The sequence below is a fragment of the Mytilus trossulus genome, chromosome 2 (assembly GCF_036588685.1).
Source record: "Mytilus trossulus isolate FHL-02 chromosome 2, PNRI_Mtr1.1.1.hap1, whole genome shotgun sequence".
Classification (NCBI taxonomy): domain Eukaryota; kingdom Metazoa; phylum Mollusca; class Bivalvia; order Mytilida; family Mytilidae; genus Mytilus; species Mytilus trossulus.
In genome coordinates, this window is record NC_086374.1 from 65,472,586 (window position 1) to 65,491,636 (window position 19,051).

At 32.1% G+C, this 19,051-nt stretch overlaps 1 protein-coding gene across 1 annotated transcript; it reads left to right on the forward strand.

The window, feature by feature from the left end:
• Positions 1 to 4,005: 4,005 nt before the first annotated feature.
• On the forward strand, positions 4,006 to 18,819 carry LOC134707807 (uncharacterized). Its single transcript, XM_063567853.1, has 11 exons — positions 4,006 to 4,124; positions 5,079 to 5,251; positions 5,958 to 6,102; positions 6,678 to 6,764; positions 7,373 to 7,535; positions 8,808 to 8,911; positions 9,890 to 9,937; positions 11,340 to 11,408; positions 11,711 to 11,755; positions 12,782 to 12,844; positions 16,196 to 18,819. The coding sequence occupies exons 2-11, from the start codon at positions 5,201 to 5,203 to the stop codon at positions 16,372 to 16,374; spliced, it is 954 nt and encodes a 317-aa protein (XP_063423923.1). The 5' UTR covers positions 4,006 to 4,124; positions 5,079 to 5,200; the 3' UTR covers positions 16,375 to 18,819.
• The last annotated feature ends 232 nt before the right edge of the window (positions 18,820 to 19,051 follow it).

Sequence of the window (19,051 nt, forward strand, 5' to 3'; positions counted from 1 at the left end):
TTTATAGATGACTGTATGGGGAGATCGTAATTTAACTAATTTTTATATGTAAAACCAAACACCCTATCCTATACTTATTAGCTTCTTGAAGAAGAAAATTGTTAATGCTGTTAGCCTTCTTCAAGTTATAACAAAGTATACTGTATAGACCGCACAGTACGCTACGGTACATTATTAGCTTGAATTAGAAAGAGAGCTTTCGGCTGTCTTCGGAAATGGTATCGTGTCGTTCCGAATGCCATTCTCAGCATCCCGCTACTAGTACTTTCGAAGCGTTCGTAACCATTGTTTTCATCTCGACATTTTGATCAATAATTAACAGTTTTCGTCCTTTTAATTACATCTTTCTTACACATATTTCGTTAATCTTTATACAAGTACCAGAGAAATGGATTCAGAGGCTGCAAATAATATTGTAAGTAACTTGATATCTTAGTAGCTTTATAAATAATGACCACGCGGTGCTTTCCAACTACAAGACTAAATAGTAGATTCAAAGCGTCTGGTCTTTTTACTTTAATACGTATTTATTAATGGAATGCACATTTATACCCCTAAGGTTTGAAGGCATTAAACAATACAATACACATTATATGTCAAAAGTTATTGGCGGATCCTGCCCCCCCCCTTTTTCGTCGGAAAAATTTGGCTAAATTGACTGCATTTTCACCTCAAAACTTACTCAGATTACAGACACACATGAGCATCTGGAAAAGTCTCAAGTAATAGCATGCCCTAGATAAATACATTTCAAATATGTTTCATGTTTTAGAAAAACAAAATTTTAACAGGATTTGGCAGTGCCCTTTTTTCATTCCACCAGAAGGTGCCAAAACAACCTATGTTGGGTAAAGAAAGAGGTTTAAGAACTTCCCCACCGGTATTATTGAAATTAGCTGTATTGATTGATATGGTCAATAGCTGGACAATAGATACCTGACAATAATTGGTGATTTAACATGTTTAAAACAGGAACATATATATTATAGATATGCTGTCCACAGTTTAAACTGTGGAGTGGACCATATCAAATGAAACTGTTTGTTTATTTTATTGGTATCTGCAGCGTAAAGAAAAAGTGCACTGCAACATCCAGTTAGGTTTTCAATTTTCTGAAACGTACAATTCATTTGAATTTTATTTATCTACGACAGGAAGGCGTCCCAGAAAATAAAAAAAGCCTTGCCAGATGTCATAATTATTTGGACTAGGAAATGCCTGTATTGCTATGCCTTTACAGGGGGGATCCAGCCATTTTTAAATGGGGGGTTCAACTAAATGTCCCCATTCAAATGCATTTTTGTCCAAAAAAAGGGGTGGTTCCAACCTCCTTAAGACTTTTTCCAGATGCACAGGTTTGTCTGTACATAAATGCTGTACTCAGAGTATATTTTGCGTTGAAAAATTTAGCCATAGGGTTGACATGAACCTTGATAGGGTTTTGTTTTTATTTTATATGCGTTTGCTTTTTATATACCTACCTATGTTGTACTGTTACACCACTTTCTCAGGTTAGGTTGGGATTCCGCTAACATGTTAACCCCATCAAATTCTGTATGCATGTGCGTGTCCCAAGTCAGGAGCCTGTAATTCAGTTGTTATCTTTTGTTTCTATGTTCATATTGTTTTTGTTTTTATTTATTTTTTACATAAATTAGGTGGTTATTTTTCCTCTTTTTAAGGCCTTTTTTTATCCAACTATCATAACTATGCGGTATTGGCTTTGCTCACTGTTGAAGGCCACACATTGACCTATACTGTGGATTCATTTATTTTCATGGGTACCGATTTTCGTGGATTAAGAAAAACTTGCATATTTGTGGATATTAAATTCTGTGGTTATGCTGAAGTCTGCATACAACATGTACAAACCTTTAGAAAAATTATCATTCTTTGAATATTTAATTTCGTGGTTTGAATGTGCCCACGAACACCCCGAAAATTGGTATCCAACGAATAATAATGAATCCACAGTATTTGTTTATTCCTTTGTCATTTTGTTCTGTCTCATTGGCAATCATGCCACTCCTCTTTTTATATCCATGGTAGTTTATCGATTCTTAGTTAAACTCAGCTAAGGGCCAGAATTCAATGTTTTTTAACTAGAAAAAAAAGGATATTAATTCTGTAAATTCATTTATACTTTGAATTTAATTTTTTATTATGCCAGAAGAGAAGTAGAGAAATAATCTCTGATGCAACCTTAGCTATCTTGGAAGAAGCCTGGAATGATGGATTGAGGTCTACAAAGGAAAAGAAAAAGATACAGGCATTAGGAGTAAAGACCAAACTTTCAACAGAAAAAATTGAGGTAAAGTGGATCAGTTGGGTCTAGGCCAGGCATTCTGTATTAACAGTGTAACTTGTCTCATCTGACACACTTGGACCAGATTTTTTTAGGATTATGTAGGGTGTCGGATTACTCAGGTTTTTTCTATAAGGATAAGCATACTTTTGGGACAATTAAAATGTGTCTGTTAAAGCAGACTGTTAGAATACTCAAGTGTTGGATTAGGCAAGTTACATTGTATCACCATATGGAGTAATTATATATCATTGCGTGCACTTTTTTCCCAACAACAGCAGCTACTTTTCACAATTAGAATGTAAATTTTAAAGCAAAAGGTTTATACATATTAAAGGTTTCAATGAAAATAAAAATAAAATGAAACTTAACCATGTTAACTGTTTTGAATATTGTATTTATTTTTTATATTTAGGTGTGCAGTGGCGGATCCAGGGGGTGGTCCCACGGCGCACCGGACCACCCCCATGACGAACCTCATTTTTTTTTTATAAAGTGTCTATTTTTTAAATAACTAGTTAATTAACAAATTAACACTGAAGATTAATCCTTTCATCGCACTAATTGGTTATGGATTACCTGGATACCTGGAGGTGTCACAATGATTGAATACGGATCAATGTGTTTCACCTGTATACATGTAATTAAATTGTCAAAACAGCTCGTCAATATGAAGAAGTTGACTTCTTATTTTGAAAGAAGATGAATACAAATTATTTTTGTATTTTAAGTGAAATTTCCAGATATAATTGCATTCTCCAACTAAAGGAGTCTCGGTTTTAAATTTCATTTATGTACATTTTGAAAAAAAACCCAATCATTATGAATGAATTAAATTAAATTTGTTTATCTATCTCTTTGAGCCCCCCCCCCCCCCCCCTTTATCACCCAACATCAACGGCAATTCAAGCACTGAAGCTGGTACCGGTATTTGTACAAAGAGCAACATTTGATGAAATTAAACATTTTGTAGACTTTTATCATACTGATTTGCCGAGTCCATCTACAATGCCTTCCGTACTGCGTTTGTGGCAAAAGACTTGTCAATGATTTCAAAACCAGAAACTGCAGCCGGTGCTCTGAAAGAATGTTGCAAAACCGACTTTCCAATTATTTCTGTTATCTTAAAAATCATAGGGACCATGGGGGTGACGAATTGCGAATGTGAGCGATCCAACAGTGAGTTATCACTTCTAAAAACCTACCTGAGAACAACTATGGGACAATCGCGTTTAAACGGACTTGCGTTGATGCATGTGCACTACATGTACAGTTTGGAACTAAACATAAAACAAATTATAGATGATAACTTTGCAAGGAAACCCCGCGAAGCATGATGTTGAATGACCTGATAAACGACTCTTAAGTTTGTTAAATTAGTAAATTTTGAACAATTTTACGTAAAACTAATATGTTTACCGATTCGGAACATTTTAGCTAAACCTTTTTTACAGCTTGCCTTATTCAGATGACAGTTGTATGTTGTGCTATTTTAGATTGCAAGATATTGTATAGAGTCTTAAATAAAAATCAGTTTTACATGTCTTTAAATTCCTTTACCTAGGAATATGTGCATCGCATGGTGTTGTCCAAATTCATGATCTTTCATAATGTCGAAGGTATTTTTTAACCTTTTTCATACCATTCAATATTCATTTGGGACCACCCCCAAATTTTTTTCTGGATCCGCCACTGGTGTGGATTGGGAATAGAAGGGCAAAGGATAGGAGGGGTGGAGTAGCACCAGCCTACAGCAAGAAGAAGGTGGCTGTAAGGGGACCATCTTCATATACTTTGTTTTCACAGCAGTTTAAGAGAGGTATTTATTCAAGTTATTGTAAATGACAGTTAAGTGTTTGTTTACCTTATTAGCATTGTAAAAACAAATTGAAGGTACAAGTCTAGTGGAATAGCCCTCCAAAGAAAAGGTACATGCTGAAACTAAACTTAATGTAGATATAAGAAGATGTGGTATGAATGCTGATGAGACGACTTTCCATCCAAGTCACAATTTTATAAAAGTAAACCACTGTAGGTGATTATACATGTTATATGACGATTTAAACTTTTTTTTGCATTTTGACTCATGGATAAAAATTAATATCCTATTTGAGGATTCAAGGACATTTGCCGTATATATGACAAAAAAATTCTGAATAAAAAAATTTAAACAGTCCTTAAAGGGACACTAGCTGTCATGGCTGTCAAATTAATGTTCATGGATTATAATTAAATTCTCAAATTTGATTTATAACAATGTAAAACATTTATCCAAACTATTACAAGTCTAAAATGATAAGTTAAAAGGGCACGGGCATTGAAATGCTTAGCTTTGTTTAGTGTGTAGTTTAGTCTAGACACCTAGGAATCTGGTGTACAGAAGTTGTTGTTTGTTTATGTAATTTATACATGTTTCTCGTTTCTCAATTTTGATATAGATTAGATTGTTGGTTTTCCTGCTTGAATGGTTTTACACTAGTAATTTAGGGGCCCGTTATAGCTGAGGTTCACATGAATACTGAATCAGCTAGGTTTAATTATTCACTTGCAAGTGAATAATTCATAATCAATGTTTTTTAGTTTATTTTGACAAAATTGAACCTTATTGGTTTGCTAAAGCCAATTAGTATTTCACTATAAATTCCATTTCATTAATGGTTTATCCAAAAAAAAAATATTAGATTTTTTGTTATATACCTCGTACATGTCGTAGCTAGTGCCCCCTTAAATAATCTAATTAAACTAATAAATACATTGTAATCTCTTTGAATAGAAGGGTCTTCAAAATCAGAGCACTTTCAAGATGTTGCCAAAAAGTGGAGAGAACTTTCACCAACAGAGAGAGAAAGGTTCCAAGAAGATGCTAGGGGAATTAGGGACAGTGAGCTAAAAGGGATGCCAGAAGAGGATGCTATTGCCCATCACTTCAAACAAATTAGATGTTCGGTATGATAGCATTGTTAAATAATTTCCCCCCGTAATATAAAAGTGCTTTCATTGTCTTGAAATATGGAAAATTAGTTTTTGAGAGTGTTAATTTTTCTTACAGGAAGCAGATCTATAAGCCAATTTTGTTTATTAAACTGGACAGTAACACATTACATTTATTTTACAGCTAACCCTTGAAGGTTATTGTCTCAATAAAAATGTAACCTACTGGTACATTGTGCTTGTAAGCAATAGTCTCTAGAGAACACTATGTTTTGACTATCAGTTTCTCAAGGAAACCACTATCATTATGCATTTTATGCAAAATATTAACATAAAATTTATCACTACATAACCTTACACGAAGCCTTACAATATATGTCATTTAATTTGGATACTGTGGATTCATTATTATTCGTTGGATACCAATTTTCTTGGATTTCGTGGGCACAGTCAAACCACGAAATTAAATATTCAACGAATGATAATTTGTCTATAGGTTTATATGCAGACTTAAGAAAAACCATGAAATCAAATATCCACGAATATGCAAGTTTTTCTTAATCCACGAAAATTGGTACCCACGAAAATAAATGAATCCACAGTAGTTAGTGATACAGATATACCTGTAGGATCCTTAAGGAGAAAAAATGCAAAATATACAGATGACTGTGTTTAGAAATGACAAAGTATAACAGTATTTTCTTCTTATAATTTTATTCAGATTAATATCTTAGAATCTATGGGTTTTGAGTCTGTGATGGTTGCCACAAGAGAGCATGAGGATCCCCACTTGTTTGGAACCAAAAAAGGAATAGAGTACATTGTACAACCTCATGTAATGGAGAGTTTCCGGAAATCAGTGTTTGGTATGTTTATGAGTTTACCTTTATCGCTAAACTCCTTAACCATTTGCAACAATACAAGTTACTATATAGGGGGTTCTGATCCAGGATCCTGCTTTCTGTTTTGTCAGATTCCCGTTTCCTGCTTACACTATGTACATAAGCAATTCTCATTTTTTGTCATTTCCTGGGTCCTGCTATACATTATTTTCCGTTTTCACGACACAATAATTTGAATCTCCTGTGTCACGCGTACCAAAAATCTGCAATCCCGTGCCACGCTTAGACCCCAATGAGACCCCCTACATATACAAAGCACAAAATAGCCATAAAATCTATTTTTATACCCCACCTACAATAGCTGATAAATGTGACATTCTTTTTTAATTTTCTGCACATATTTATAGCCTGGACAGTTTCAGTTTTAGACCCACTAAAATGTCAAGATAGGTTAGACAATACTCAGGTATTTTAAAAGTTCAGAAAAATAAACATTCAACAATATGGTTTTCTTTTTATAGAAATGTCTCTGTAAAGGACTTCATGAATTTTGTACATGTTGAAATTAGCAATTCAATGAATATCTTATTTATTTGCAGGAAACACAGTGTACATGAAACAGCCAAGCAAGAAAGGAAAGGGTGACCTGCGGACTGAATTGAGACAGATTTTAAATTCTTGCTGGGGTATGCTACCTTTTAATTTAAAATGACTGAGAATAATGTATATAGAATAACCAGATGTTGATGATGTCGTATCAAAACAACTGTGAATGCAAAAGATATAGTTCCTTTTATTGTCTACTTTAATTTCACTAAAAATTCTACTGTCAGATGACTGTCAGTGTAACAAAAAGAATAGCTAAACAAAGATTTTTTAAAGATATCGAAAAATATTCTATCATAACATAACATTACTGATAAAAAGGTAAAAACAAATTATAGTGAATAGGAAAGAGGACAAAAAAAATAGGTAGTGTACATTAGTTGAAGTTTATTTCAGAAATATGCCTAAAATTAAACTGCCTAATAATTCAGGAATCTAGTCTTTATATTCATATGATCTTGATAATGGTGTTTAGTCCAGAGATTTTATGTTTGGTTCTTCCATTGTCTGTATTTCATATGGTTTTCTATTGGTGACAGGCACACAATTCTTAAAAAAATAGACATGTTTCCCTTTTAAAAATTAAAACTATTTCTGTAGGTGGTTGGAAGGAATGTAAAATGCCACCAGACACTTTTTTCTAGAACAGCCCTATATGAGATTTCATCACTAGTTTTTCCATTTTTAGAAAAGGCCACTGGGGAATCAAAACCAATACCGTATTCCTCACTGCTGAAAGGTAAGATTCCATGGAAGCTAGTGGGACTTCCAGTACCTGTGAAAGAGCCCAGCAACTATGGAATAAGTGATTTAAAGAAGATATTGGACAGGAAGGGAGATATTAGATTCGAGTGAGTTTTATTATTATAATTTATAGTAAAAGCTTTATTAATATAATAATAAAGAGATAAGGTATGATTGCCAATGAGACAACTATCCAAGTTCAAATAAAGTGCATGTAAGTATTGTAAGGAATTATACAGGCAACTATGTTTCATAGTAAACTTGTACAAAAACTATTGAAGTTAAATAAAATTCATCTATTTTAAAGCAAAAAAAGATGCTTTTTATCTTTAATTTCAGAATTCTTGTCCAAAAACATTAAAGTTTGGATATTTACTAGTGTTGTTGACAGTTAAGGACCAATATCAAATAGCAAAATTTCTAACTGGTTAACAGGCCCTTTTTTCAATACTGACTGATGACTTATATATAAATGTGTAATGAAATCTTTTATCAATTCATGAAATGATAGTCATGCTAAGTAATTTCACAGATCAACTGTCCAATATACTATTTCCTTTGTTATTAACCATAAAAACACTCAAATATTACAGATTATTTTTTTACAAAAAACTTGTGATTATGAACCTTCTGTTAAAGCCGACTAAAAATTATAAAATTTAAATTATGTGAATGAAGTTAATGTATACTATTGTGACACTATTAAGAGTTACATGTTTAACCATCTCTTATTGAAACACTGCACAGAATTTTTTGAGACATCAGAAAATGTAAACAATCATTGGTTATAGACTTTGTCAATTTTACTGAGATCAAGGAAATAATCTTTAGTTATTACAAATGCCATTGTATAGTACTAAAGACCTTTTAACCATCAACTTAAGTACCAATTATTGTGAACCCAATTTATACTTTCCATTTCATATTTTGGCAGTTCTATTGTCCCATTGAACATATACAATAGTTATTGTTTTCTATGTAGTTTATTCACCAGGACCTTTAAATTTCATATCCTAGAAATCTATCACTCATTGATTAATTTACCTTGATCTGCTAAGTTGATGGAAATAATATGGAAAGGTATAATTGCATGGCTTTGCAATAGCTGGTGGTAAGATTTCCCAGGTCATTTGTTAGTAAAAACTGTTCAATTTGACAAAACTAAAATTTACAGGCAATTGTATTTTTTGTGGTCCTAAACCCATCTGACAGACCTAAATTTGTTATATATACTGGTGTATAATATTTCTTTCTTTCAATAAAAATTTGCTGTGAAAGAGGCAAATAAATAGAAAAAAAAACAACTATAAAGTTTTTATGAAAGTAACTATTAAAATTTTCTATCCATTTACATTAATTAATATAATGCTCAATTTTAGGAAGACACAAGCAAGCCAGAGTGAGCCAGACAGTGCAGAGGATATTGTGGACTCCATCATTTCAGATCCATCAGCACTTGAACCTGTTCATGACTTAAGTGAAGGTATGCCAACAAGTTATTTTATTACATTTATTTCAATTTATATATTGAAAAAAATATATCATTTCAGATATATTTATGCTTCTTGTAAACGGCCAATTTAGCATTTTCAATCTACTATTCCCGTTATATTTCTGTCTTTGTCATTAACTATTTCTTAAAGCATGCTTATCCAATGAATCCACTGAACTAAGAACTTTAGAGGGATAATGTTTGGCATGTCCTATACTTTTTTCAGTTATTGTTATTTTATTGAAAATTGTCCTAACACAGTGATATTGTTTGCCTTAAATTAGTGGAGAATAAAGGCTTTTTCCCCTGGAAAAGAATCCCAATTTGAAAAAAAAGGCTTAAAATTATTCCCAAAAAGACAACTTTATTCCCAAACAGTGCGGTCTTATGTATAATCACTGATAAGAAGGGGTCTTATTTCAAAGCAGGGGTTGATTCTTGAAAGGGGGTCTGTGAATTGAAGTTTCAGTCAAATTTGTGGTTTACTTTAAATTTCCCAATTTGATGAGAAGGACGCATATTTTCCCAATAAAAAAAAGGGTAGAGGTAGTTTTGAAAAAAGCCAACTGTTAACAATATTGGAAAGAAATAATTACTTTTAAATGATACTTGACCGTTAGGAACCAGAAAAGGGGAGAAAATAGGCCCCCCCCCAAAAAAATAAAAAAATAATAAAAAAATGATAATAAATCTATATTTAATTACAGTGTGTCATTTATTTAGATTCAAGATATATCATAATTCTAATATGCTTCCTATTGGCTAAAAACATATTGGAATTATTTTCATTATATTTAGTGTGGAGAATCACAAAGTATATAAATGCATTACTGTTTTTTAAAAGTTAAAAATATAAAAGTAATCATTTAATATTAACAATTTTACTTTAACATTTTCTTGGTAAATATCTAAGTCTTTTAATGCTTTTTCCTAATTTGAGATTTATCTTTGTTGTTGTTTATTATTTAGGTGAGAACTCTGCTACAGATGAACAAGTGGGTCCTGCAATACCATTAGGTAAAGCTATTTTGTAGGACATATTTGGGTTCTTGTCTCCCAAATTTTCCGTTAAACTAGTTGGAATCAACTGAAGTAGGCACTTGGATGTTTAAAAAGTGAACAAAATATTTCATTAGATGAACCTTAAAAACTTGAGGCCAAAATGGGCCCTTCTCCTTCAAATATGTTTTTAAGGTGGTACCTAACACTACAGGGAGATAACTCTGTAAAATCAGCTAAACATTTTAATTATGTTGTGTTGTTAAGGTAATATTAAGCTTCTCAATGATCAAATTAGTGTTTGTCAAACTGCTATATAACCAGTATAATTTTTCTGATAAAATGGTTGGTTCAAATTTTCTAAAAATTTTATATTTTTGTTAATGGGTCAAAGAAAAGACTTTGTTAAAATTTTAAGAAAATTAAACAAGCCAAATTAATTTTAGTCAAAGTGTTGGGTACCACCTTAAAAGAAAATTATCTTAAAAAGATTTTCATTGACATTTAATGTTTAAGTAAGCAGATTGATGATTTCTCTGAAAATGGAATTTCCTTTGGAAGATGGCCCATGGCAGGTCATTACTCTGATCCAAAACACCACATGACCTCATCTTCTTCTAAAATAAAGTATTAACAATGATAAAATTTATAAAAATAAATAACACTACACTTTTGTATTATAGAATTTTATCACATTGGTTGCAATGAATTACATTTATTTCCCAGTTAAATAAAAACCGATAATTTCACATATGAAATAAACATGGTTTATGTCATACAACAATAGGCATTGTAAAGACTTCGATAACTGGATAAAAATATTTGTGAATGCATAGAAAAAAGATATAGTTCCTTACATGTTTTTATATTAATTTCTTTTAAAAAAAAACATTTGCCAATGTAATAAAAAGAATAACTCATTAAAGAATCAAAATATAAAAAAAAACACTTGGCTGAAACAACACTGATAATTTACTCACGCGCTAGACACATTTGTAAATTAATGTGTTTTTCGGTCACTCATCAAATAATTTTCTTTGTTTTAATTCCTTGATTGGTGATTCTATAAATATCTTATTGAAGACAACTTGAAGATGGCCCAGCTGATTTCATTAACTTGAAGCTTATTCTCCTAATGTATTGTTTTTTTTTTTTTCTTAAACTTTAATTTGTGATATTTTTGATGCCATTGGACTATTTTAGTAAGATTTCAACCATATGTTATTATTTTAATTTATATATTAAACCATACTTTTGTTTCATGTAGCTATTTTTAATATAGAATAACTATGTTAGTTGAAATGATGATGATAATGAGATGTTGACTCTTTTTAATCAATGGGTCGTCAACTTGCAATATAGCAATACTTGTATAATCTTTCCAAAATTGTGTTTGACTTCACTTATTTAACACTTTCAGAGCTAGTTGATGGTCTTAATAACTTGTTGGGGTTGAAAAAAGATGACGAATCTGCAATAATCAGCATAGGTAAGATTGGTAAACAATGTTGTATAAATTACCAAAATGAATTTTTGTTTCAGAATTACAACTTGTAATATATGACATTATTTTTCTATACCTGTCTTGTAGTTTACATGATTCTCATTTTAATTGTATGATGTGGGCTAAAACAAGTCTGCTAAGATATGAAATTAATATATTTTAAAGAGTCTGGCCTCAATTTTGTGTCTTAATTGATAATTTGTTTAAAAAATAACCAATTTATTTTCAACAGGTAGATTTTAGAAAAAAGTCACTGATTAGTAATAGTTGTTGCTTTTATATTTTAGGTAAAGTTGAGAATGATATCACGAAGCGAAAGATAACTGCTACAAGTAAGCTATTATAAGTTATCTACTTTCATATCTGTAGATATGGATATTTTAACACCCTGAAGTATCCAAGTACATCCTGAGGTGCAGCCAAATGGTGTACAGGGTACTGAAGGATATGAACTTAGATAATGAATTTATCCCCAATCTTAGTCTAAATTTGACAATTTTTAGAGCAATTCGACCACTAAGTTTAAAGGAAAAGTAATGGTTTTTTTTCAATTTCAATATCTTTTATTGAAATTTGGAATTTCCACATTTTTTTAACGGGGTGTAGGGTAGAAACCTTCTAAAGACTGAAAGTGAAATGGGTGGAATTTGGCGTTCAAAGTTGTGTGACGTCAGCGTGGGTCATTTGCCTAGCTAGGTCAGTAGTCCCATTCATTGACAATGTGACAAAATAGTGATGCATTTACTTAGATGAGTGCAAATAATCGACATAATAAGATAAAATCAGTAGTTGATTAAGTATCTAATTATACAGACATCATGGATCATCTACAGAATTTAATATTTCAAAATGAATTAGGGACCAGCTGAAGGACGCCTCCGGGTGCAGGAATTTCTCGCTACATTGAAGACCTGTTGGTGACCTTCTGCTGATTTTTTTTATTTGGTTGGGTTGTTGTCTCTTTGACACATTCCCCATTTCCATTCTCAATTTTAGCCATAGAAAATGCACATGACTTTCACCGATGTAATTGGTAGCAAAGTCTGGGGTTATGGGTTTTGTAACGATGTGAGTTACCCAATCAAAATCCTAGAAATATACTAAGCCGAAGATAATATATTATCTTTATTTGAGTATTCATTTCATTATTTATGACTCGTGTTTTCATACTTCCCTAACTTTGATTGTTGATAACCTTTGGTAGAAATAAGATAACACTAAGATTTATTTTCAAAAAGCAAAAGACTAGACAATCAGAAGGATAACAATAGATTAGTCAAAATGTCAAGTAAGGCTTTTGTTTCAATTTTTTAAATGAATGTTGTGATATAATTGTGTGTTATGAACTTTATTTACAGATGACAATAAAGGGAAGGTAGTCGTTCCTCCAAAGAAAAAAAAGTCCAGTATAGGAAAGAAAGGTAGTCAACTTATTTCCTAAGCTCCATTTTGGACTGTTATATTTTCTTGTTTCAGTTTAAATATGATTTTGTCTGAATACATAAGGGTACATGTAGAGCAATAGACTTTTTTCAAATTTCAAGATATTTCATAGGATTAGTTTTACAACAGTACATGTATATGTAAACAAAAAAATGTTCAAAAATTACTTTGTGGAAAACAAAGATTTGACAACATAAGACAACATCATATACCTGGTTCATGGATAGTTTTTCCTTTTTCTCCAAGTCTTTGCTCATTAATCAAACACAACTTGAATATTGTGTACAAATTGTTTCAAATTGCTAATAAGTCAACATTTGGTATTCCTGTGTTCCAAACAGTTGGGTTTTTTTAGCTCACCTGGCCCGAAGGGCCAAGTGAGCTTTTCCCATCACTTTGCGTCCGGCGTCCGTCGTCGTCCGTCGTCCGGCGTCCGTCGTCGTTGTTAACTTTTACAAAAATCTTCTCCTCTGAAACTACTGGGCCAAATTGAACCAAACTTGGCCACAATCATCATTGGGGTATCTAGTTTAAAAAATGTGTGGCGTGACCCGGTCAACCAACCAAGATGGCCGCCACGGCTAAAAATAGAACATGGGGGTAAAATGCAGTTTTTGGCTTATAACTCAAAAACCAAAGGATTTAGAGGAAATCTGACATGGGGTAAAAATGTTTATCAGGTCAAGATCTATCTGCCCTGAAATTTTCAGATGAATCGGTCAATAGGTTGTTGGGTTGCTGCCCCTGAATTGGTAATTTTGTGGAAATTTTGCAGTTTTTGGTTATTATCTTGAATATTATTATAGATAGAGATAAACTGTAAACAGCAATAGTGTTCAGCAAAGTTAGATATACAAATAAGACATCATGACCGAAATGGTCAGTTGTCCGGTTAAGGAGTTATTGTCCTTTATAGTCAATTTTTAACCATTTTCTTAAATTTAAGTAATCTTTTACAAAAATCTTCTCCTCTGAAACTACTGGGCCAAATTCAATCAAACTTGGCCACAATTGTAATTGGGTTATTAGTCCAGTCAAACTATGATTTAACCTCAAACTAATTGCAACAGAAAATAGTTTAGTTCTAATCTAAAGCATTATGCCCTTTATATACTCAGAAAAAAGTCCCATAAAATCTAACTTGAGGAGAACTCAAAAACAGTATTTTTAAATTCCTATGGAAATTTACATTGGAAGGGGAGATAACTCTTGCAAAAATGAGTCTTTTTTGGTCAGTTTTTGATGTTTTTCTTGAAATTTATGTAAGGTATGATACTTTGATGGGGTTATAAGTTTGTATTTGACTAAATGATATTATCTTCAGCCCATGAAATGCACAAAACCGAATTGTTATGGGTAGTTTTATTTTTTTGTGCATTTTTCATTTTAAGAAATTGCAAATTTGAAGCTTTGTGACCATTTTGAAAAAATAATTTGAAAATTTGGTATTGTCTATATCTGTATTATATATTTTTTCAGCAACTTACTTATCTAAAGAACCTTTAAACCATAAAAAGAAGAATACATGCTTAATTATTTTTGTAAAATTTGAGATTCTTTACATTGACATGTTGAAAAATTCAATAAATGGTCAACTGATGAATTACGAAATCTAGATTAAAGCTTGACAACAGATATGAAAACACCTTTAGAGTTGTTTGTTATACTCTAAAGACCGCTAATATATCAAGAATCAATACATTCTGATGAATAGAAGCGTTAAAGTTATAATTTTGTATCAATTTTTCTTGATATTTCTGCCTTTTTTGCAAGAGTTATCTCCCTTTTCAATGCAAATCTCCATAGGGATTTTAAATAGTGATTTGTTTAGTCTTCCTCGAGTTAGATTTTATGGGACTTTTTTCTGAGTGTATTTGGGGTGTAATGCTAAAGATTAAAACTATAAAATCTTCTGTTGCAATTACTTTCGGGTTAGGGTCAAATTTGTGCTAGATTGACTGGACTATATCTAGTTCAAAAAATGTGTGGCGTGACCCGGTCAACCAACCAAGATGGCCGCCACGGCTAAAATAGAACATAGGGGTAAAATGCAGTTTTTGGCTTATAACTCAAAAACCAAAGCATTAAGAGCAAATCTGACATGGGTAAAAATGTTTATCAGGTCAAGATCTATCTGCCCTGAAATTTTCAGATGAATCGGTCAATCGGTTGTTGGGTTGCTGCCCCTGAATTGGTAATTTTGAGGAAATTTTGCTGTTTTTGGTTATCATCTTGAATATTATTATAGATAGAGATAAACTGTAAACAGCAATAATGTTCAGCAAAGTAAGGTCTACAAATAAGTCAACATGACCGAAATGGTCAGTTGACCCCTTTAGGAGTTATTGCCCTTATAGTCAATTTTTAACCATTTTTCGTAAATCTTAGTTATCTTTTACAAAAATCTTCTCCTATGAAACTACTAGGCCAAATTAATCCAGACTTGGCAACAATCATCTTTGGGGTATCTAGTTTTAAAAATGTGTCCGGTGACCCGACTATCAAATCAAGATGGCCGCCACAGCTAAAAATAGAACATAGGGGTAAAATGCAGTTTTTGGCTTATAACTCAAAAACCAAAGCATTTAGAGCAAATCCGACATGGGGTAAAATTGTTTATCAGATGAAGATCTATCTGCCTTACAATTTTCAGATAAATCTGACAACCTATTGTTGGGTTGCTGCCCCTTTTAAGGTAATTTTAAGGAAATTTTGCTGTTTTAGGTTATTATCTTGAATATTATTATAGAAAGAGATAAACTGTAAACAGAAATTATGTTCAGCAAAGTAAGATTTACAATTAAGTCAACATGACCGAAATGGTCAATTGACCCCCTAAAGAGTTATTGTCCTTTATAGTCAATTTTTAACAATTTTCATAAAATTTGTAAATTTTTATTAACATTTTCCACTGAAACTACTGGGCCAAGTTCATTATAGATAGAGATAAATGTTAGCAGCAAGACTGTTTAGTAAAGTAAGATTTACAAACACATCACCATCACCAAAACACAATTTTGTCATGAATCCATCTGCTTCCTTTGTTTAATATTCACATAGACCAAGGTGAGCGACACAGGCTCTTTGGAGCCTCTAGTTTTATTCCCTGTGGTTGACAGTACAATCCAGCATTTTTTGTGTTTTTTTTATTTTATAGATTTTTAATTGGTAGAATTAACAAAAATTCATAACCACTTATGATTTATCTTATGGTGGGATGGTAAGGGACAATATTGTTTGTAAGCTGCATTTATTTTTATGTATTTTTTCCCCTACCTTTTGAATATTTATAAATACAATGAAACCCCATATTCTTATATTTCTTTCAGATTCAACAAAATATGACATTGACTATCTTGTTGAGGATAGAGATGGGAAATTGGGCCAAGAGTTCCTTGTGCATTGGAAAGGCTATTCACCTGATCAAAGAACATGGGAACCTGTTGTATCCTTACCCACAACTGCCTTGAGTTTCTATTGGCAGAAGAAATACAGCAAAAAGGAATAAAAATATGTATAAGTAAAAAAAAGATGTGGTATGATTGCCAATTAGACAACTCTCTACAAGAGACCAAAAATGAGACACAACTAACAACTATAGGTAACCGTTAGATCTTCAACAATGAGCAAAGCCAATACCGCATAGTCAGCTATAAAAGGCCCTGAAATGACCATATAAAACAATTCAATCGAGAAAACTAACAGCCTTATAAAAAATGAATGTAAAACAAATATTTATCACATAAACAAATGACAAGTTCACAACCACTGAATTACAGGCTCCTGGCTTGGGACAGGCCAATACTTACATTAGGTGGCAGGGTTTAACATGTTAGTGGGACCCCAACCCTCCCCTTTACCTGAGACAGTGGTATGTTACAGTACAACATATGAACGAACCATAAAAATAAGTTGCAAAAGGCTTCACTCATCAGATGGACAAAAATACAAGTGGATTATAAAAAAGAAAATGTGATATAATTGCCAATAAGACAACTCTTCACAAGAGACCAAATAACACAGAAATTAACAACTGTTGGTCACTGACAAACCTTCAACAATGAGCAAAACCAATACTGTGCAGTCAGTTATAAAAGGCTAAATAATGACTTGAATAGTACAGATAGCCATAAATAATAGATAAACTTGCAAAATTTGTTTACATTGCATAATGTTTGTTATTGAAAATGTAGAAAACACAGTTAAAAAAAGATTTCACAAAATGTTTAAAGTATATAAATCAGCTTTATGCATTACAATGTACAGACTATAAAATGTAATCGGTTATTCAGGTTGGGTTTGCTGAGGATTGTTCTTAAATTATGTTAATACGGATAAATTTTGAAATCTATGGAGCTACATTAGATGTATTTAAGCAGCTTTTTTTTTTTGGTATGTTTGAGGAACCAATGTGCAATATTTTCTAAAATTGGTTCCTTGTAAACATATTTTGAATGTTCCTCCCTCCCTACCATATACATTTTAAATGGAATAGCCCTTTAATAGCGTTCTATTAAAATGTCAATTTTAATATATTTCAACATGAAGCTTGTTTAATCTTTCACCTATTCCAACTTTCTCCTGTTTGGATTATTTTTTCTGGTGGTTTTTTTTTAATGTTTTTCAGATATATGCTAAGTTGGTGATCCAGAAGACTGTAAACAGACCAAGCCAGAGATAATCGTTTTCTTACTGAATGGAGTATCAATTATTACAGAGATGTTGCAGGGGTTGTGTCCTGTTTAAATTTTAATTGTTATTATGATAACAAGTTTTCTTTCATGCTTTTGAGGATGGAACATTTTATTCAGTATTGTGCTACTGTATTTGAATAATGGATACTTATTAGAAACAGACATCTGCTAGTAATGGTGGACATTAACTTATTTAGAAATGAGAGAACTATAATTTATAGAATTTCATATATATATGTATGCCTTTTTAAAGAAGGATATCTTGTTATTAATGCATTTAGATATCTTTAATTGTTTGTTTGTAATATTTTAAATAAACAGTTGTCGCAGTTCTCATACAGAGGGGATCTGGCAAGATGATGGGGGTCATTACACTTTTCTTCTTTAGTCCATATGCTACAATATTTTACTAGGGTATCTTGTGGAAGATTTGTTTTTATATAAATGGTTCTCTCTAATTTACGACAGCATCCGTTTCATTACTGGTACCAGTTTTGACTTATTTTATCCATCCAATACACAGTAGTCTCATAAAAAAATCCTATATACCTTTATATAACACAAGGTACTTAACTTGCGATAACAGAATTTTGTTACTGCCTTACATTTTCATGCCCCCACCTGCGATAGAGGGGCATTAAGTTTTCTGGTCCCTCTGTCCTTCCGTTCATTCAGGTTAAAGTTTTTTGGTGAAGGTAGTTTTTGATGAAGTTGAAGTCCAATCAACTTCAAACTTAGTACACATGTTCCCTATGATATGATCTTTCTAATTTAATTGCCAAATTAGACTTTTGACCCCAATTTCACGGTCCACTGAACATAGAAAATAATTGTGCAAGTTTTAGGTGAAAGTTTTTGTTTTGGTCAAGTTAGTTTTTGATTTAGTTGAAGGTTATGTCAGAACTTTCTAATTTGAATGCCAAATTATATTTTTTATCCCAATTTCACGGTCCACTAAACATAGATAATGGGAGTGGGGCATCCATGTACTAAGGACACTCTTGTTTTAAATCAGGAGTTAAGTACCTTGTGTTATATAAAGTAATATGGGAAACTTTTTTTCGACAAGTGCCTGTGATCTTATACCTTGGAAGCTTTATTCAAGATATGGCCTAGAGTCAGTGTTGTTACTTCTGAGGAACTTTAGTTACTTCTGTTATTGGAAGAAAACCTTCTTGCTAATAATAAAAATGGGGGCAGTTAGTATCGTCTTGCCAGACCTCATTTACTGTTTATATCCTACGGCACATTTTATTTCTTATAGTATTTCTTCAGTTATTCAAATATTTGATGAGAAATAAAAAGATGTTGAATGCTTATCTATTGAGACAACTCTACTGTGAAAACATGTTGGTATAGCAATGGTACAACCTTAAACAATCGGTAAATCATACCATATGCTGCTGATTTTATTCCACATAATATTTCTTGAATTAATGGAATCATGAGGTTCAATTCTATATATGTTTATTTTTTCGTTTCTCCTGTGAA

Bases quoted from the DNA above. Each gene is read 5' to 3' on its own strand.
- LOC134707807 (XM_063567853.1), top strand. From the start codon at position 5,201: ATGCCAGAAGAGGATGCTATTGCCCATCACTTCAAACAAATTAGATGT. The intron at 9,938-11,339 runs GTAAAGCTATTT...TAACACTTTCAG, and splicing joins GGGTCCTGCAATACCATTAG to AGCTAGTTGATGGTCTTAAT. The intron at 11,756-12,781 runs GTAAGCTATTAT...CTTTATTTACAG, and splicing joins GCGAAAGATAACTGCTACAA to ATGACAATAAAGGGAAGGTA.